This window comes from Symphodus melops (genome assembly GCF_947650265.1).
Source record: "Symphodus melops genome assembly, chromosome: 23".
Taxonomy (NCBI): domain Eukaryota; kingdom Metazoa; phylum Chordata; class Actinopteri; order Labriformes; family Labridae; genus Symphodus; species Symphodus melops.
The window spans coordinates 11,134,917-11,149,275 of NC_136713.1; the positions used below are offsets into that span (position 1 = coordinate 11,134,917).

The 14,359-nt window shown below is 42.5% G+C and overlaps 1 protein-coding gene across 1 annotated transcript in view; it reads right to left on the minus strand.

Moving 5' to 3' along the window:
- The window catches only part of LOC306818676 (cholecystokinin receptor-like), a 45,594-nt gene that overhangs the window by 18,990 nt on the left and 12,245 nt on the right, over positions 1-14,359 (minus strand). Inside the window, exon 2 of the mRNA XM_079336370.1 lies at positions 11,355-11,508. Coding sequence (XP_079192496.1) covers positions 11,355-11,499 — 145 coding nt within the window. The 5' untranslated portion in view covers positions 11,500-11,508. The remainder of the gene's footprint in view (positions 1-11,354; positions 11,509-14,359) is intronic.

Genomic DNA, 14,359 nt, shown 5'->3' on the forward strand with positions numbered 1-14,359 from the left:
GATCAAAACATGAGGATCTAGACTTGTAGTTCTTCCCTGCCTTTACGTGACGCAACATGACCATTTATGCGTCATGCAAAAAAAAATATTTTTCTCGTCTCAGGGCAAAATGAGGGCTGGATTCACGACCATTCAACACTACTACCATGTTTCTAATGATACACAGCTTCATGTAAATGGGTGAAGTATCCCTTGAAGGTGTTCTGCGTTTTGATGTCATTGTCTAAACTGTCTGGTTTCAGTCATCACTGTGTAAGTTCATCTTGAAATAGCCGACTGGATAACACATTTACAAAATGTTCAATGACTATCAAAAGCGCTTTTCACACCTGAAGTGCCGGTTACAGACTGTTACCAAAGAAAAAAAAACAAAACACATTTGGCGTTGAATCGAGTGGCAGAGTACCAAACTCCTGACAGATGTTGTCAAAATAAAAAGATGTTCGATTAAAAGATGTTACATTTCTGTTTGACTCTTCGTCCCTGGAAGGATTCTCACGCCGCACCAAATAATTTTTAAAAAACAAACAGCAGTCGAGGAATTGTTGGACAAATCTAAGAGGCAAAAATTTAGATGGAATTTATCAGGCAATCCACTGAGTTACTCGATCTAACATGAGCTGTTTTCACATATGAACTCCGGATAACATCCAGATAATTACGGGGGAATTGCTCCGGAGATTCTTCCGACCTGGCTGTTCACATCTGCTGGAGCTCGTACCCGTCAGACTGGAGGGGGGGGCGGGGCTATCCTCAGGTAAGACTTGACGTAAAGAAGCGACAGAGTCTGCTACGCGAAGCTACAACGACTTCATATCAATGCTACGTGTGGTCCAACGGAGCGACAACGTCAAAAGAGTGGAGAGTGACGTGCACGGGCGGAGATCGCGGTGCTCACGTGCGGACTTCTCGATGCACCGTGCAGCAGTAACAGCATACAAACGTCACCCCCCCCTCCTATTGGCTCGCGCTGAATTCTCTGGAGAATATCCTGCAGCGTTCTCACAGCCGCCCGACTCGGACTTGCGGCGGATTCAATACGAGGCGTCTGGAAGAAGAAACTCCGGGTGAAGAAAAAGACTGTTTGCGTTCACACATGCAGACCCCCTTTCCGGAAAAATCTCCAGAGTTTTTTTCTCGTACGTGTGAAAAGAGATGAAAGACCAACTGGGCCGAAACCACCAAGAGGAATTTACTCTCTGACATGAAAATCATCAGATGGCTTTCAGGGCAATTTCCTCATCTGAATATTGAAATTAAAGTCAAAAGAACTTGCAGCACACGTGATAAGTTGGGTAAGAGTTTGATGAACAGAGCAGCATCATTTGACACATGCAGAATCAGCACTAACTCACGAGTCTCACTCCGTAAACACAAAGCAGGCAGCTCAGACGGGCTCAGCGGCTCCTATTGTGTAAGATCTCTGTGCGACGCAGCCGAGCGAAAACAGAATTATCTATTCATTGAGCAGCAGAGGTATGTGTGCTCCCCTGAGCGACTGCAGGACAATTCACTTCGGCTCCTCCGACTCCCTCAAGCATGACAGCTGAGTTCCAAAAACCCGACGCATCTATAAATACACCACAGGTAAGAGAGCGCCGCTCGTCTCGGAGATGCTCGCGTGCAGCACGAGTCGTTGACGTGGAACGTCGCAGCGATGACCCTGAGCTGATAGATGAAGTCTGCAGCTTCTGTTCGGGTTAAGTCTGTTTATTTAACCTCCATCTGCTCTGGACTGGGACGGTGGGTGGAAACCGTTTAGTAGCAATGATCATTCACATGTGTAATTTTTCCTCTTTTTTTTTTTTTGAGCTTATTAAAGGCAGGGTTGGTCTTTTTTTTTTTTTTTCCCAGATACACTTCTTTAAGATTTTGCTTGAACTTGTCTTTAAGTCCTGACAGACATTAATAATTATGTCCAGTGAATAAACTGAATGAAGAAAATCTGTCACCTGTAGCAGCTGGAAAAACTTCAATTCCATTCCATTTCAATAAACCAATCACATGCCTCCCTGTCCTCTCATTCTCTACCCCATGCCTTTGAGCAGTACTTTGCAGGGACAGGAAGTAGTCTGAAAGCTTGGCCAATTATAAGTGGTTATGGAGTAAGTTTAATGGAGTGGGATGCAATCTGGGTAAATGATGAAATCGTTATAAAAGATCATTAGCAATCACAATCTGACAGGTGGCGGAGACGCGAGCGTCAAAGTTCTGAGAAATCATTTTTAATAACAACCTGGCTTTGAGGCTGTATTTCAGTCCAAGCACCAGAGAGATGATTAAATTACAGTCAGCGCAGTCCAGATGTGAGGTTGTTGCTAATTATAAAAGAGCAGAGAGTCCTTTCCAATGAACCGGCGAAGCAATAATCACAAGTCAGAACGGACGTGTGGAATGATGTTGAGGTGAAATGGGACTGAGCCTTAGACGAGCAAAGAGATAAAAAAAAAAAGCATAGGAGGTTTAGCAATGCGTGCATCATTTTATTCAAAAACCTTTTTCAGTAATGTTTGAATGAATGAATGAATCATCATTTCTGCACTAATATCCTGTCCTCTGATATGTCAGACTCCTTCTATTTCCTATATAATATTGAAATGCTATCTGCAGCTACGGCTTTAAGGCCTTTCAGGGTGAAAAAAGAAGTTCGCTGGTTTATATTCGGACCCGTTCACATGATTCAGCGGTATCACATGTTAACTCGAGTATACATGTGATCAAATCTGCCTGAACGCATCTGGAGGCGAGGGTGGTCACATCTCTGTGCATCCATCAACATCATCAAACGACGAGTGACCGATGGCCGGGAATCGATTCAAAATCGATTCTGGGTGCATTGATTCATATTTTTTTAATTAGTACATACTTCAGGATTCACTGGCTGGATTTATTGCTGATCTATTTGCTATTCTACAGAGTGTTGCTGATTAGCTCCCCCCCCCAAAAAAAAAAAAAGAAAAAATCTTTGGAAGATATGAATTGAATTTCAATCTTTGAGAAGAATCTCACGATAGTGACCTTGAATGATTTTTTTCCCCCTCTCCAGATGACAGCGATTAGCCTTCAAGTAGGTCTGAGTGCACAGTGGGATTCACATGCTGCCATTGGTTTCACATTTTCATTCAGATCAACAGCTGGCTGCACCAATGCTACGAAAACACCTGCATAATTTGCCAATTAAGTGGATTGCAATCATCGACTGCTAGCAGGTGGACGTACAGTTAATAATGCAATGTTCAGCTTTGCAAGTAAATTTGTCATGAGAGAAAAAGTAAGGTATAGTAGGAAAAGTGTCTTCACGCTACCTTTTTGAACACCAGCTCAAACATCGTGTTTGCATCTGGCATCTTACCGATGAGCAAATATGGACGTTAGCGAGGCAGCTTAGAAACCGTGTGGCTTATGTACACATCACAGTGCGACTGTGTGGCTGCATGTCGTCTGATGGCTGCAATATTCTAGAAATCAGATCCGCTTTCATGACATTTACATTTAAAGTGCTTTTCTCTTCAGACATGTTTCAGGATTTTTCTTTCAGGGCAAAAAAAACACATTTGGAACTTTTTCCATTTGCTGGAATCAATCTTTAAAATAAAAACACTTGTCGTCCCTTTGCCGTCGTTTACCTTCTATGGCGTCAGCTCCGTAGCACATTCATTCACTCACTAGGTTCATTTCTGTGGAGGCGGCTTTGCGAGGTTGTTTACATGTAAACATTCGTCCTTCATCACCATTAATGGACGGGTTTTGGAGCCACTCCATCCGAAACTCGTAAACACTTCAAATTGTGAATAAACTCCTGCCTGTCACTGTTTTTCTCAGAGTGGATGTGTGTGTCAACAAAGCCGATTTCACTTCCCAGAGAACTTAATAGCGCCCGCTTTAATTCCCTATTATTCTTTTTCCAGGTTCAAACAGCCAATCTGCTGCTGCTGCTGCTTTTCAAAGAGTCGACTTCCTTTCTGCTCTCCTAACAGAGCCAATCAAAAGATAGCGATCAGGGGGGAGTGTTTGTTTGACATCTTCTTCATGCTCGGACCATTCACAAAAGACAAATAAATGAAAACCACGACTGTTATTCACCTCGGGTCAGACGTGTGGATCTCTTTTAGACTTCTCTGGAAGGATAGTAGTGGACGCGTGGGCTTTTGTCCAAACAAACCTAATTTGTGTTTTTTTTTTATTTTTTATGCGTCTTGATTGTATGATTTTACTCAAGGGGTGACCCTGACTCATTGAGTGGATTTAATCTAGTGGTTGGAGCTGCACTCCACACATGGCCGCGCTGCATGGATTGCAAATGAATCCTGACAGCGATTTAGTACAGTGCTCAATGCGCAGGAGCTCCCTCTCTCCTCTCTCTCTATTGCATTTGATCAATGTAATGAGGCGAGTTACTGTTAAAGTCAGCACAATTACACCGATGCCGCCCCATCCGAGGAGACTATTGATCTCGTGTTACTTTGGGAATTTAGTTGGAGGGGCCGTGATTGTGCCGACCAGCTCAGCACATATTCGATTACCCACGAGGGTTTGACGTGTTCGTTAGCGACCAACGCCATTCATCCTTCCTTTCCCTGCTTCATTAACAGTCTTTCTCTCACACTGTCGACATATACTCTGCTCCCCTCCAAAAAGGTTGGATTGGTTATCAGTGAGAGAACCCAACAGAAAGATGTTATAAGGTAACATGACGTGAGCGAACAACAAGGAGGAGTCTGCTTGCTAAGGTGCTGCTAATAATAGACGAGTTTGTTTAAAGCATGAAGGAACTTTGACAACATCTCTGAGCAAATGTGTTCACGTAAAACCATTTTTTTTTTTTAAATTCTTTTCCGATGACTTCAATAGCAGGCTGCATGGGGCAATCAGCTTGATTTGCAGATAGCGCGTGTACGGTAGGTGTTAGCTCATTGCTATTTCAAGGAAAGCATTTGGCACACAAACAGAGTCACCGCGCTGCAGCTTCTCCTACGGGTGGCAAATTCAGTAAATCCCTCATCTATTCTGCTGTCTCCGCAGACACAATGAAAGGAGGCCGGATTCCTGCCAATCGCCTGTTCAGCTGTAACTTATATTATCATGGAGCCTTTGTTTCTCCTAAGTGTGCACAGCAATTACTACGGAAGGACATTTGAAGGCGTCTCAAAGTCAAAAAAGTAACAGCAGCACTCGGTGTGCAACGAACGAGCTCTCAAACCTTCACTATAAATCCAAAATGTACTTTTTCTTAAGTCTAGGCCGTGCATGGCAACAACTACTGCTCCTGGAAGGAAAATAGCGTCATGGTTAGCATTTAGCAACTTAAACGCCTCAAGAAAGAGAGTGTAAAGGAATAGGGATATTACAAGGCAGCTCATTCCCTCGTCAGTGAAACAGAAATGTGCACACAGAGTTAAGAAAACGATCGAAACTGAGCAGATTTATCTGAAATTGTCGGTAAAGGTAAAGGACGCAATTTGGTTTGCAGAGTGAGGCTAATGTTAGCAGTTTTAGCAACAGCAGCCTTTGGTGCCCTCTGCAGGTTAACAACCACATTATTGTGCTAAATTGGTTACTTATCGCTCCGGGGATTATACCTCAATTTTCTCTAAATATGATCTTACTTCCTTTCTCTTCTCTTATGTGCACACACGCATTTCTTTAACTTACTGAAGCAATTCAAAAAATGTGCCGAGTCAGACTCTTTGCATGGCGAGCTGACAAAAAGACAATACTACAAATATGATACTGACATGCAACCATCTCTAAAGAAAAACCAATCAGAGAAATTTTATATTTCATCAAATAATTCCTTCAAAATAAATGATTAATTTTCCTCTCTCCTTTGTGTACCGTCCTTTTTCTTCTTCCTTTAAAATCCACCGTATGAATGCAGTTAGCTTTCAGCTTGTTCATGAAATCTGAAAAAAAACAAAAACACCTTGAATTACACGAACAAAAAGCAATCTCCGTCGCTGTAATTTCAACAAGGTATTCATTAAACGCCTGTCATGAAGTGTTCTGACCCCTACTTGCTGCAATTGATTAAACAACATTTTCCTAATTTGCATCAGATGTAATCTAACTGTGCCGATCACCCCGGCAACCTATTAAAAGACCAGCACCTTCTCGAATTTAACATTCAGCGGCGGCGCCACTCGATGCCAATAAATCGCCACGTCAACAAGCTAACGCGGAGCTGGAAGTGTAAGCAAAGGGGAAACGCACAAGTGTTGTGAACTTTGCAAACTTTACGAGCCAAGATTACAGCTCGCGCGTTTCACGGCGGTTTAATTTCCGAGCTTCGCGTGGCTGCACACGGGTTCAAAGCCCTGTAAAACAGACTGGTATTATACTGGGGAGTCACAAAACTGAGGATTAACCGGGAGTGAAATAAATCCCTCATCGTCAAACTGATAACCAACCCCCCCCCCCCTTCAGTGCTCCTCTGTAGCATAAAGCTAGTGTGCAGACAGACAACATCACAGCTCAATACTGCGGCTGCATGGCTGAGAGAGCGCAGCACACGGCCGCGGTCCTTTTTTACGGACCCTCATAAATCCTCTACTTTTATTGAGTGAACTGATGAACTACACGATTATTAAAAAGGTGCAACCTCACATTGATTTGATTTGTGTGAACACAGGCTACAGTACTGGGATGTTTCGTCGTGCACATGAGGCAGCCGCTCTTTATTATGAAGAAGCATGCTCAATAGGTTTCGGTACATTCTGTGCTCGCGTGTGTGCGTGCTGCTCGTTTCGACTCACCAGGTCGCTTCCAATAATTTGATCTGATTACCATGATCATGTTATGACAGTCTACATCACAGGGCACGTACCCAAGGGAACGAAATGCTAATTTCTTCAACACAAGACACCCCCTGTTAGGTATTAGAGAGTCCCATTCTGCGCCCCCCCCCTGCAGTGACGGGCCGCTCGTTCTTTTCTTCCACCCAGAGGACAAGGTGACTGGTCGGTCGGTTTTAAAGTGTTGTTCACCTCATGCTTATGAGAGCCACTTCATGATAACTTATCTCACAAAGTGACGGGGCTGAGCTCAGCAAAGTGTCACTTTGAATCAGCTGGAGAGGGGGGGGGGGGCGAGTGTCCTGGCCCGAGCCAAGGTGCAGCTACAGATGTTGCTGTGCGTAAGCAGAGCCCCCGTCTGAACTCCACCGCTCTCTGGAGTCCTGAAAGATTACTGTAATGTGATGCATGTCAGATGTTGTTTTGTTGTTTTTTATTCGAGCGGTCGGAGTTTCGCAGCTGCTCCTTCAAATTGTAGCAGGAAGAAAATGGCGACAACAAATGGAGGAAAACAGCGTGTGTCTCCGGTATTAACATGCAAATACAGGTCCCCAAGGATAGGATTGGAGTTCTGCGCATATGAATCAAGCAGTTATTTAAATGTCTACATTGGGATTACATTTTTGCAAATTGGCACCGTCAACTGTTTGCAGAATCAGCCATTAGAAGTTCATGCTGCAATAAACCAAAGGATAAACAAACAACTACCGCTGGATTAATTAGACACTTAACAACGAGAAAATTCGACAGAAAGTTCCGACTACCATTTTTGAAATGGTTGTTAAATTGGTTTTATGGATGTTTGCTTTAAAGCACATCAGAGATAAAGTAATTCTTGGAAAATGTTAGTCACATGTGCATCATGCCTGTGTGGTGCACAAGGCTCCCATTTCTGACGACTCAATGATGAAGTCACGACCAAGCCAACCAAATCCCTGATCCAACATTTCTATCCCATCTTGTTGGGCTAACACATTAGCTTAGCTGAACAGCTTTCCTTCCAACCAGTTCCGATACAATCGATACTTAAAAAGGGGGAAATAATTCCGATAGGAGGAGGGAAAACTGAGTATAGAGGGTATGGATTGATGTCACTTTTCCTTCTGATCCCCCCCCCCCCACACACACACACACACACCTTTAGCTTTCAGTCGCGCTGGCTACTGTACGACGGCTTAAGCTAGCTCGATTTAACAAAACCGTTGAACTGTCGGCCTCTCATTTCTTTCTAATTTAATTTAATTTTTATCACTGTTAAGAGTTAAACAGTTAAACACGTATTAACCGACAAGCTTTTTTCAATTTTACCGGCAGTCACGTGTAATACCGTTTTATACCAAAAGGGGGCGTCCGTCACCTTTGTGACTCACAAAACGTCTGTTTTTAAAACTAAAGGAAGAAGCTGTAATGATTGAGGCAAAAGTGAAGCGGGAGGCACAGAGTTCCTGCAGCTGAATGTTAATAGAGCGATCACGAAATGTTCCCATCTGTCTAAAAACAAACACGCAGATAAGTTATGGTGAATCGAGTATTTTATGCAGTCACAACTCACTCCTGAAAGAGTTGATTTGTTAATTTGCCAACAAAGCAGATGCATTAAGTGTTCAGTATTATTAAAAAAAAAGACTGAAATTTGCATCCCTACTAGACAGGAAATGTTATTCAATGGGATACTGTCACTTCATAAACAATATGGTCAAATTATTCCAGTATTTGGCCAAACACAAACAAAGTTAATTCATTCATCCATCTGTGATGAATATCGAAAGACAGAAATTTTTCTTTGACCATCGACCAATCTTTCGATATTTAAGCAGCCGTGTCAATCAGACAGAAACCTAATCTGTTGTCCTGAGCTGCTGAGTCATCGTCGTTCTTTTACTGCTCATATTTAGAGACGCAAACACAGAGGAGGGAGAATGAAGGGGGCTCAGATTATATCCATCACTAACTGAATGAACGTGGTTACCTGATGCGACTGACTGTTTCCAGTGTGTGCTACTGTAACTGCACCTGCTTCATCCTGTGGCTTTATGACTGTCATGCATTTAAAAGCTTCCATGAAAAAAAAGGCGTCCATCATGTTCATACAGCACTTTTTCTCTGATGGAAAGTTTACTGCTTACTTCTTATTGATCCCTCACAACAGTACACGCTCTCTGCCACTCACTGGCTTTAAGTGCACTAACTCCGCCCACCATGACATCACATGCATACCCTCTAACGGAGCAGCCTGTAGTGCAGAGTAATTGTTTGAAATTTGATAAGCAGCCTTAAAGGAAGGGTTGGTAATTTTCTCTGGATACGCTTTTTAAGATTGTCGTTAAAATTATCTTTAGGTCCCGACAGAAATTAATAACCCCTGTGCTCTGAAAAAGGAACCAGGAAAATCCTTCATCTGTCGCAGTTTGTCGGCCTGGAAAAACTTAAACCAATGTCTGCCATGAGGTACCAATCTGACAAACCAATCACACGCCTCCCTGCTCGTTCTCTACCCTTGTGTGCACGAGCCCACACTCGGAGTGAATAACCGATGATGGAGTTTGTACTGGGAGTTTTGTCGTTGGCCGTTGTGAATGGTTAAATACTGTAGTCACAGTTTTTCCAAGCATATTATGATCGTGATGTTTCGTGTTCACTAACTGCTGAATGGCGCTCATGCACGTAAATGAGGGGCGTGGCTTTTGAGGGAGCACAGAGGGAACGTTCAAATCAATAAAAAAGAAAAAGAATATATTGAGTTCTGATATCCAGAGAACGTTTGTAGACTTGGATAACAATTTTAAGAACACACGAAAACAAATGCAAAATAACAAAATACTTGATGAAATGGCTCCCACAGCTTTCATTTTTGAAAATCTGGTTTCACCTGAAGCTCCCGTTCTGTAATTAATCCTCTCTTTGGGTGCGGGTGATTTACGAACCTGCACAAACAACCACTGGTTCCAGCTTTGAAAATCTGACTATTTCATGGCTTTCTAGTGCAAAAAAAAATGGATTTCACACTGTTCTGGGCGGACAAAAACAAGCCATTTGAAGATGAAGCTTTTGCAACTCAGAATCAGTCATGGCCGATTTTATAATATTTTTGTCAAAGACCAAACGCTACATCAAAATATCAATAATACAAAGTAAGTTATTGCTTGTTACACATAGAAAATGAAACTCTAGAGGTAATTCTCATTATTTTCCATTGAGGTGTGGTTACATGATAAAATGCATACAGTAGTTCTTGTTTGTTTTCAGCAGGCTGCTTTTTTCCTGCCTCTAAAATATCCGATCTACGGCATCCTGTTTACATTTTATGGAGGAGCTGAAAACAGTCCCTATATTAGTTGAACATTCGGAAGAAAAAAAAAAAGTAATTAAGTATGAAAATAAACAATGAATCATGTCATCAATCATCGTCGATTATTGCCTAAAATATATATTCAATGCACCTTTTCCCAACAAAAACTGAAACTTTTTTTCACAATCAAGCGAAGGAGCAAATCTTAAATTCAATGAATCTGGCAAAGATGAATCCACAAGTGGAAGTTGGAGGTTTGGCTTTAATCCCCCCCCCCCCCCACAGTGAAACAAAAGGACTGCTGCATTATAAGTCGTCAGTGCAGAGAAGGAATGGCTCCTCTAAGGATTGAGGTAAATACAACTACCTGGGCAGCATGTGAGGGAGGGAATGAAATTCCTCTTGTTCAAACACTGAACACGCCCATCAGTGTTTAATTGCTCTGCAGGTATACAAGCCTATACTGATGATGTTTTTTTTTTTTTTACACGTCTGTTTGAGGTCATTAAAAGTAATGCAGCACTGATGCTGTGAATTATTTAGGGGGGGGGCTTGAAATTTTCTCCATACTGCAGCAGTGAAAAAAAACTATGAAATAAGAAGTCTCGCCCACGCTCAGACTTCATTACCCTATCAGCCCTTATTTTTCCACTGCTGTCCTGATAGCAGGGTAAGCTTGGAGGGGAATTATCTCCTCTGATGTGGGGTTTAAGCTGCTCAGCTGTAAATCAGCAATTTGGGGAATTGTAATGAAGGAAAGATGCATGAATTGGCTGCAAAAGAAAAACACTGCTGATAGGAAGAGCTGCAGCAGTAAAATGAGCAGCTGCTCACATTGAGTTATTTATTTTTATTTTATTTTTAAACTGAACTCCTTATCATTTTATGCAAAAATGCAAACCAATGGGGTAGAAAAATAAGGAAACCCTGTGATGGTTAGGAGGCATCCAGTGAATCCGACTACATTTTAAAGCAGGTTATCAGTCAGAGTTGGCAGTCTGTAATTAGTGGTAAACTGCATTATTGAGCTGAAGTCAGAGCTGCCTGAGGCCAGCTGTTTCAAAAAAAAATTTTAAATATTCAGTGGTATTTCAACCTAAAGAGGCTATCGTAAAGGCTACTTTAAAATAAACACTTTAAAATAGTTTAACACCAAAAAGAAACCTTCCCTTTAATCTGACACCACTTTGCAAGCATTTCAAGAAGCATAAACCCCAGCAGTGATGACTTACTGTGTAAGACATTATTAAGGGGGGGAAATGATGAATTCCTACCTTTGACTCTGGCTGACGGTCTGGAGACGACTGAGCTGTTCGTGCAGCTGATGTTGAAGTCGGTCACTTGCACGCTGAGGTTCCCCTGCTCCACGCAGCTCACCAACACCTCCGTCGCACTCTCGTTCCCCGGCTGCAGAGCCATCTTTTCTCACTCCAAAAAGAAGAAGAAAAAACAATAAAAAAAAAAAAATCAATCAGGTGTGTATTACCACACCTGTTTCAAACTGGAGCCGAGCTGCAATCAATTTGCAACCGTGGCGGTTTTCGTCATAACAGCAGGGAAAGGGGAGGTTTGAAACTTGGGAGGAAAAAGCCCAAGTAGTGGGTGTTTAGTCGTTAAAAGCCCACAGACCGTGGAAGTAGTGCAGAATAACCAGAGTGTGGCAGGTTAATCTACTAAGTAGTGAGAGGAAACCCCGTGAAGCGCAGTGCTGCTGCTACTGCTGCTGGACTGAAGCCCGAGTGTGAAGGAATGAAGCAGCGCTGCTAAGGCAACTGAGCTCTCTCTCTCCCTCGCGCGCTCTCTCTCTCTCCCTCTCTCGCGCGCGCTCTCTCTCTATTCAACTCACGACTTCCACTGTACAACTTAGTCAAAGCTCATTAGGCATTTTATATCTGCCTTCAAAGAGGGATACCTTGGGTTATGAGGGCTGCTCACCTGGTGTGTATGAACAGCTAAGGTTCACCTTGTTGTAGGCTTTGCTGTGTTGTTCACTTGTTTAATTTGAAGAGCTATTAAAACCCACTACACGCGACTAACTGCTGGAAGCAGGTGGATTTCTTTTTTGCATCTAAAAAGCAGCAAACCAAACAGACGAAATGGAGAATATAATTCTGGCTAAGCCTTCATTCACAAAGAAGCTTCCTGGTAAATTAAATGCACATGAAGAAGAATCATGAAACACGGGATGTGATGGAAAACTGTCTATAGTTAGTTAGTTGCTTTTATAGTCTCCCATAGGATAAGGGGACATAGTTTTGGACACAGGAGAAAGTCAAATATAGCTCCACACAAAAACAACAATCGTCTGTATACATGTAATGTACATTTCCTAACAGCACAGAACACATGCATCACTTCATTTTCACTTTTTGCACACGCTCTTTCAATTGCACTTACACCCATACAACATGATTAATACTACTGCACTGATTTTTTTTATTGCGCTCCTATACATGGTGCCAAATGGGTGGAGGTTTGCCTTGATGTTGAGAGTGGAGTAAGAGCTGTATCTCAGGTGTGGGGAAAAATGTCAATCTTTCGGCATTTCAAAACTCAAAGAGGGGAGACAAATCATCCAAGCAAGCACTGAGTCAGGTCAAATCAAGTCTATTTTTATAGCACATTTAAAAATGGCTTCAGCTGACCAAAGTGCTTTTTACAGATACTTACCGAGACTAAAAATATAGTCAGAGACTCAAATTATCAACAGGGTAAGAAAGCACCATTCTGTACTAATGGCCTGTTCTGACGGGCAGCTGTGGCCTACTGTTGGAAGGTCGGGGGTTTCGATCCCTGCATAGCTTAACACTTGACCCTAAATTGCTCCAGTTGCTGCATTAGTTACTACTGATGAACACGTGAAGATGTAGAAAAGGGGGCCTTGGGGTGGCTCCATCAGCTCACACTTCACTCAAGGACATGAAAAAGCTGAAGCCACCCCTGATCATCAAGTTCTTGCCAAGTCCTCGTCTCCTTATTCAATATTCAATGTCACTTGTTTTGTTAGAATTACTCTTTCATTGTGGACTATTTTGGCAAAAACAATCCCAGAACATTCTTGTTTTCTCAAGGAGTGGATGTTGTCGTTTGCTCTTGTGAGAAAAAAAAAAAACCTTCAGGTCTCCTCGGCTGTCAGACGGGATCATCAGTGTGACAAAGAACCCCAATTCTGCTCTGGAGGAGAAAGCGGGCAATATTTTTTCTTGAATTGTCTCATGATCTAAGACGGCTCTGCGGATGCCTTTGGGTCTTTGGACAGACGTTTTTTTTTCGTTAAGTGTTTTTCATTTTTGAAAGCCTCCGTCTTGTTTGCACTTGTTTCAAATGATTAGTTTCAAACTGGAAAAATGTTTCGGAGACCTACTCCGTGGAATAACTGGAACATTTTCCATTTGGCTATTTGGCCAACTCACAGGATGTGGTGAGAGTTTTATGGTCTCCTGGTGTATTCAGTTTATGTTTTATAACTTCAGAAATTACGCAGATACTTTAGAAAATGTCTGAAGGCTGCGGGGGAGGAGGGGGAGTAAAGTTGCACTACGGGGGAGGAGAGCGTAACTATTTGTGTTTGTCATATGTTCGGTAGTTGCTGTCAGTCCTTCAGATGGTTTTTACAAGTGTTGCTGCCGCTGTTGTTTCTGCTTTTAAAATGCTTCTGTGTGGGAGGTTTGTGTTGTGCTGCTCTCGCTTGGCTAACATGTGCTGGTGTTTTCTTCCACATTTTTCAGATAAAAGACTTCAAAGTAGAGACAAAAGTCTCTCCCTTCAGCCCTCTCTCAAACATACAGTGCTGTGATTTCAGCAGCTGCTCCACTTTGATTTTCACTGCATCAAGGTCTTCACACAGGTCAAGACCAGCGTGACTGATGAGAGGGGGAACTTAAATGCAGATACTCCCGGGTGTCGGGCTCCAGTAGAAACATTTCGTGAGTATTCTTCTTTGCCATGTCTGAAAATCCTTCTGTAAAACATACTGAAGCAAAGGCCACAGACACTGAAAAATAAGTGTACATAAAAGGAAGGAAGGTCAGTGTATCCATTTAAAAATTCATGGGAGCCCCAGGAAAGCTCAGTGAATGCTAATGAGCCTACAACACTGGTTCTTGCGATAGCACTGCATGGTAACGCTGTGCAACCAGCTTGGACAAACAGTTTGATGCATTAATTAATTGAAGAAGTGGATTTCTCTGACGACACATCAAGGGTCTCATGAGTCACATGATGGATTTCACTCTTTCCACTTCCAGCCCCGTGAAATACAGTAAAACCCCAGTGAAAT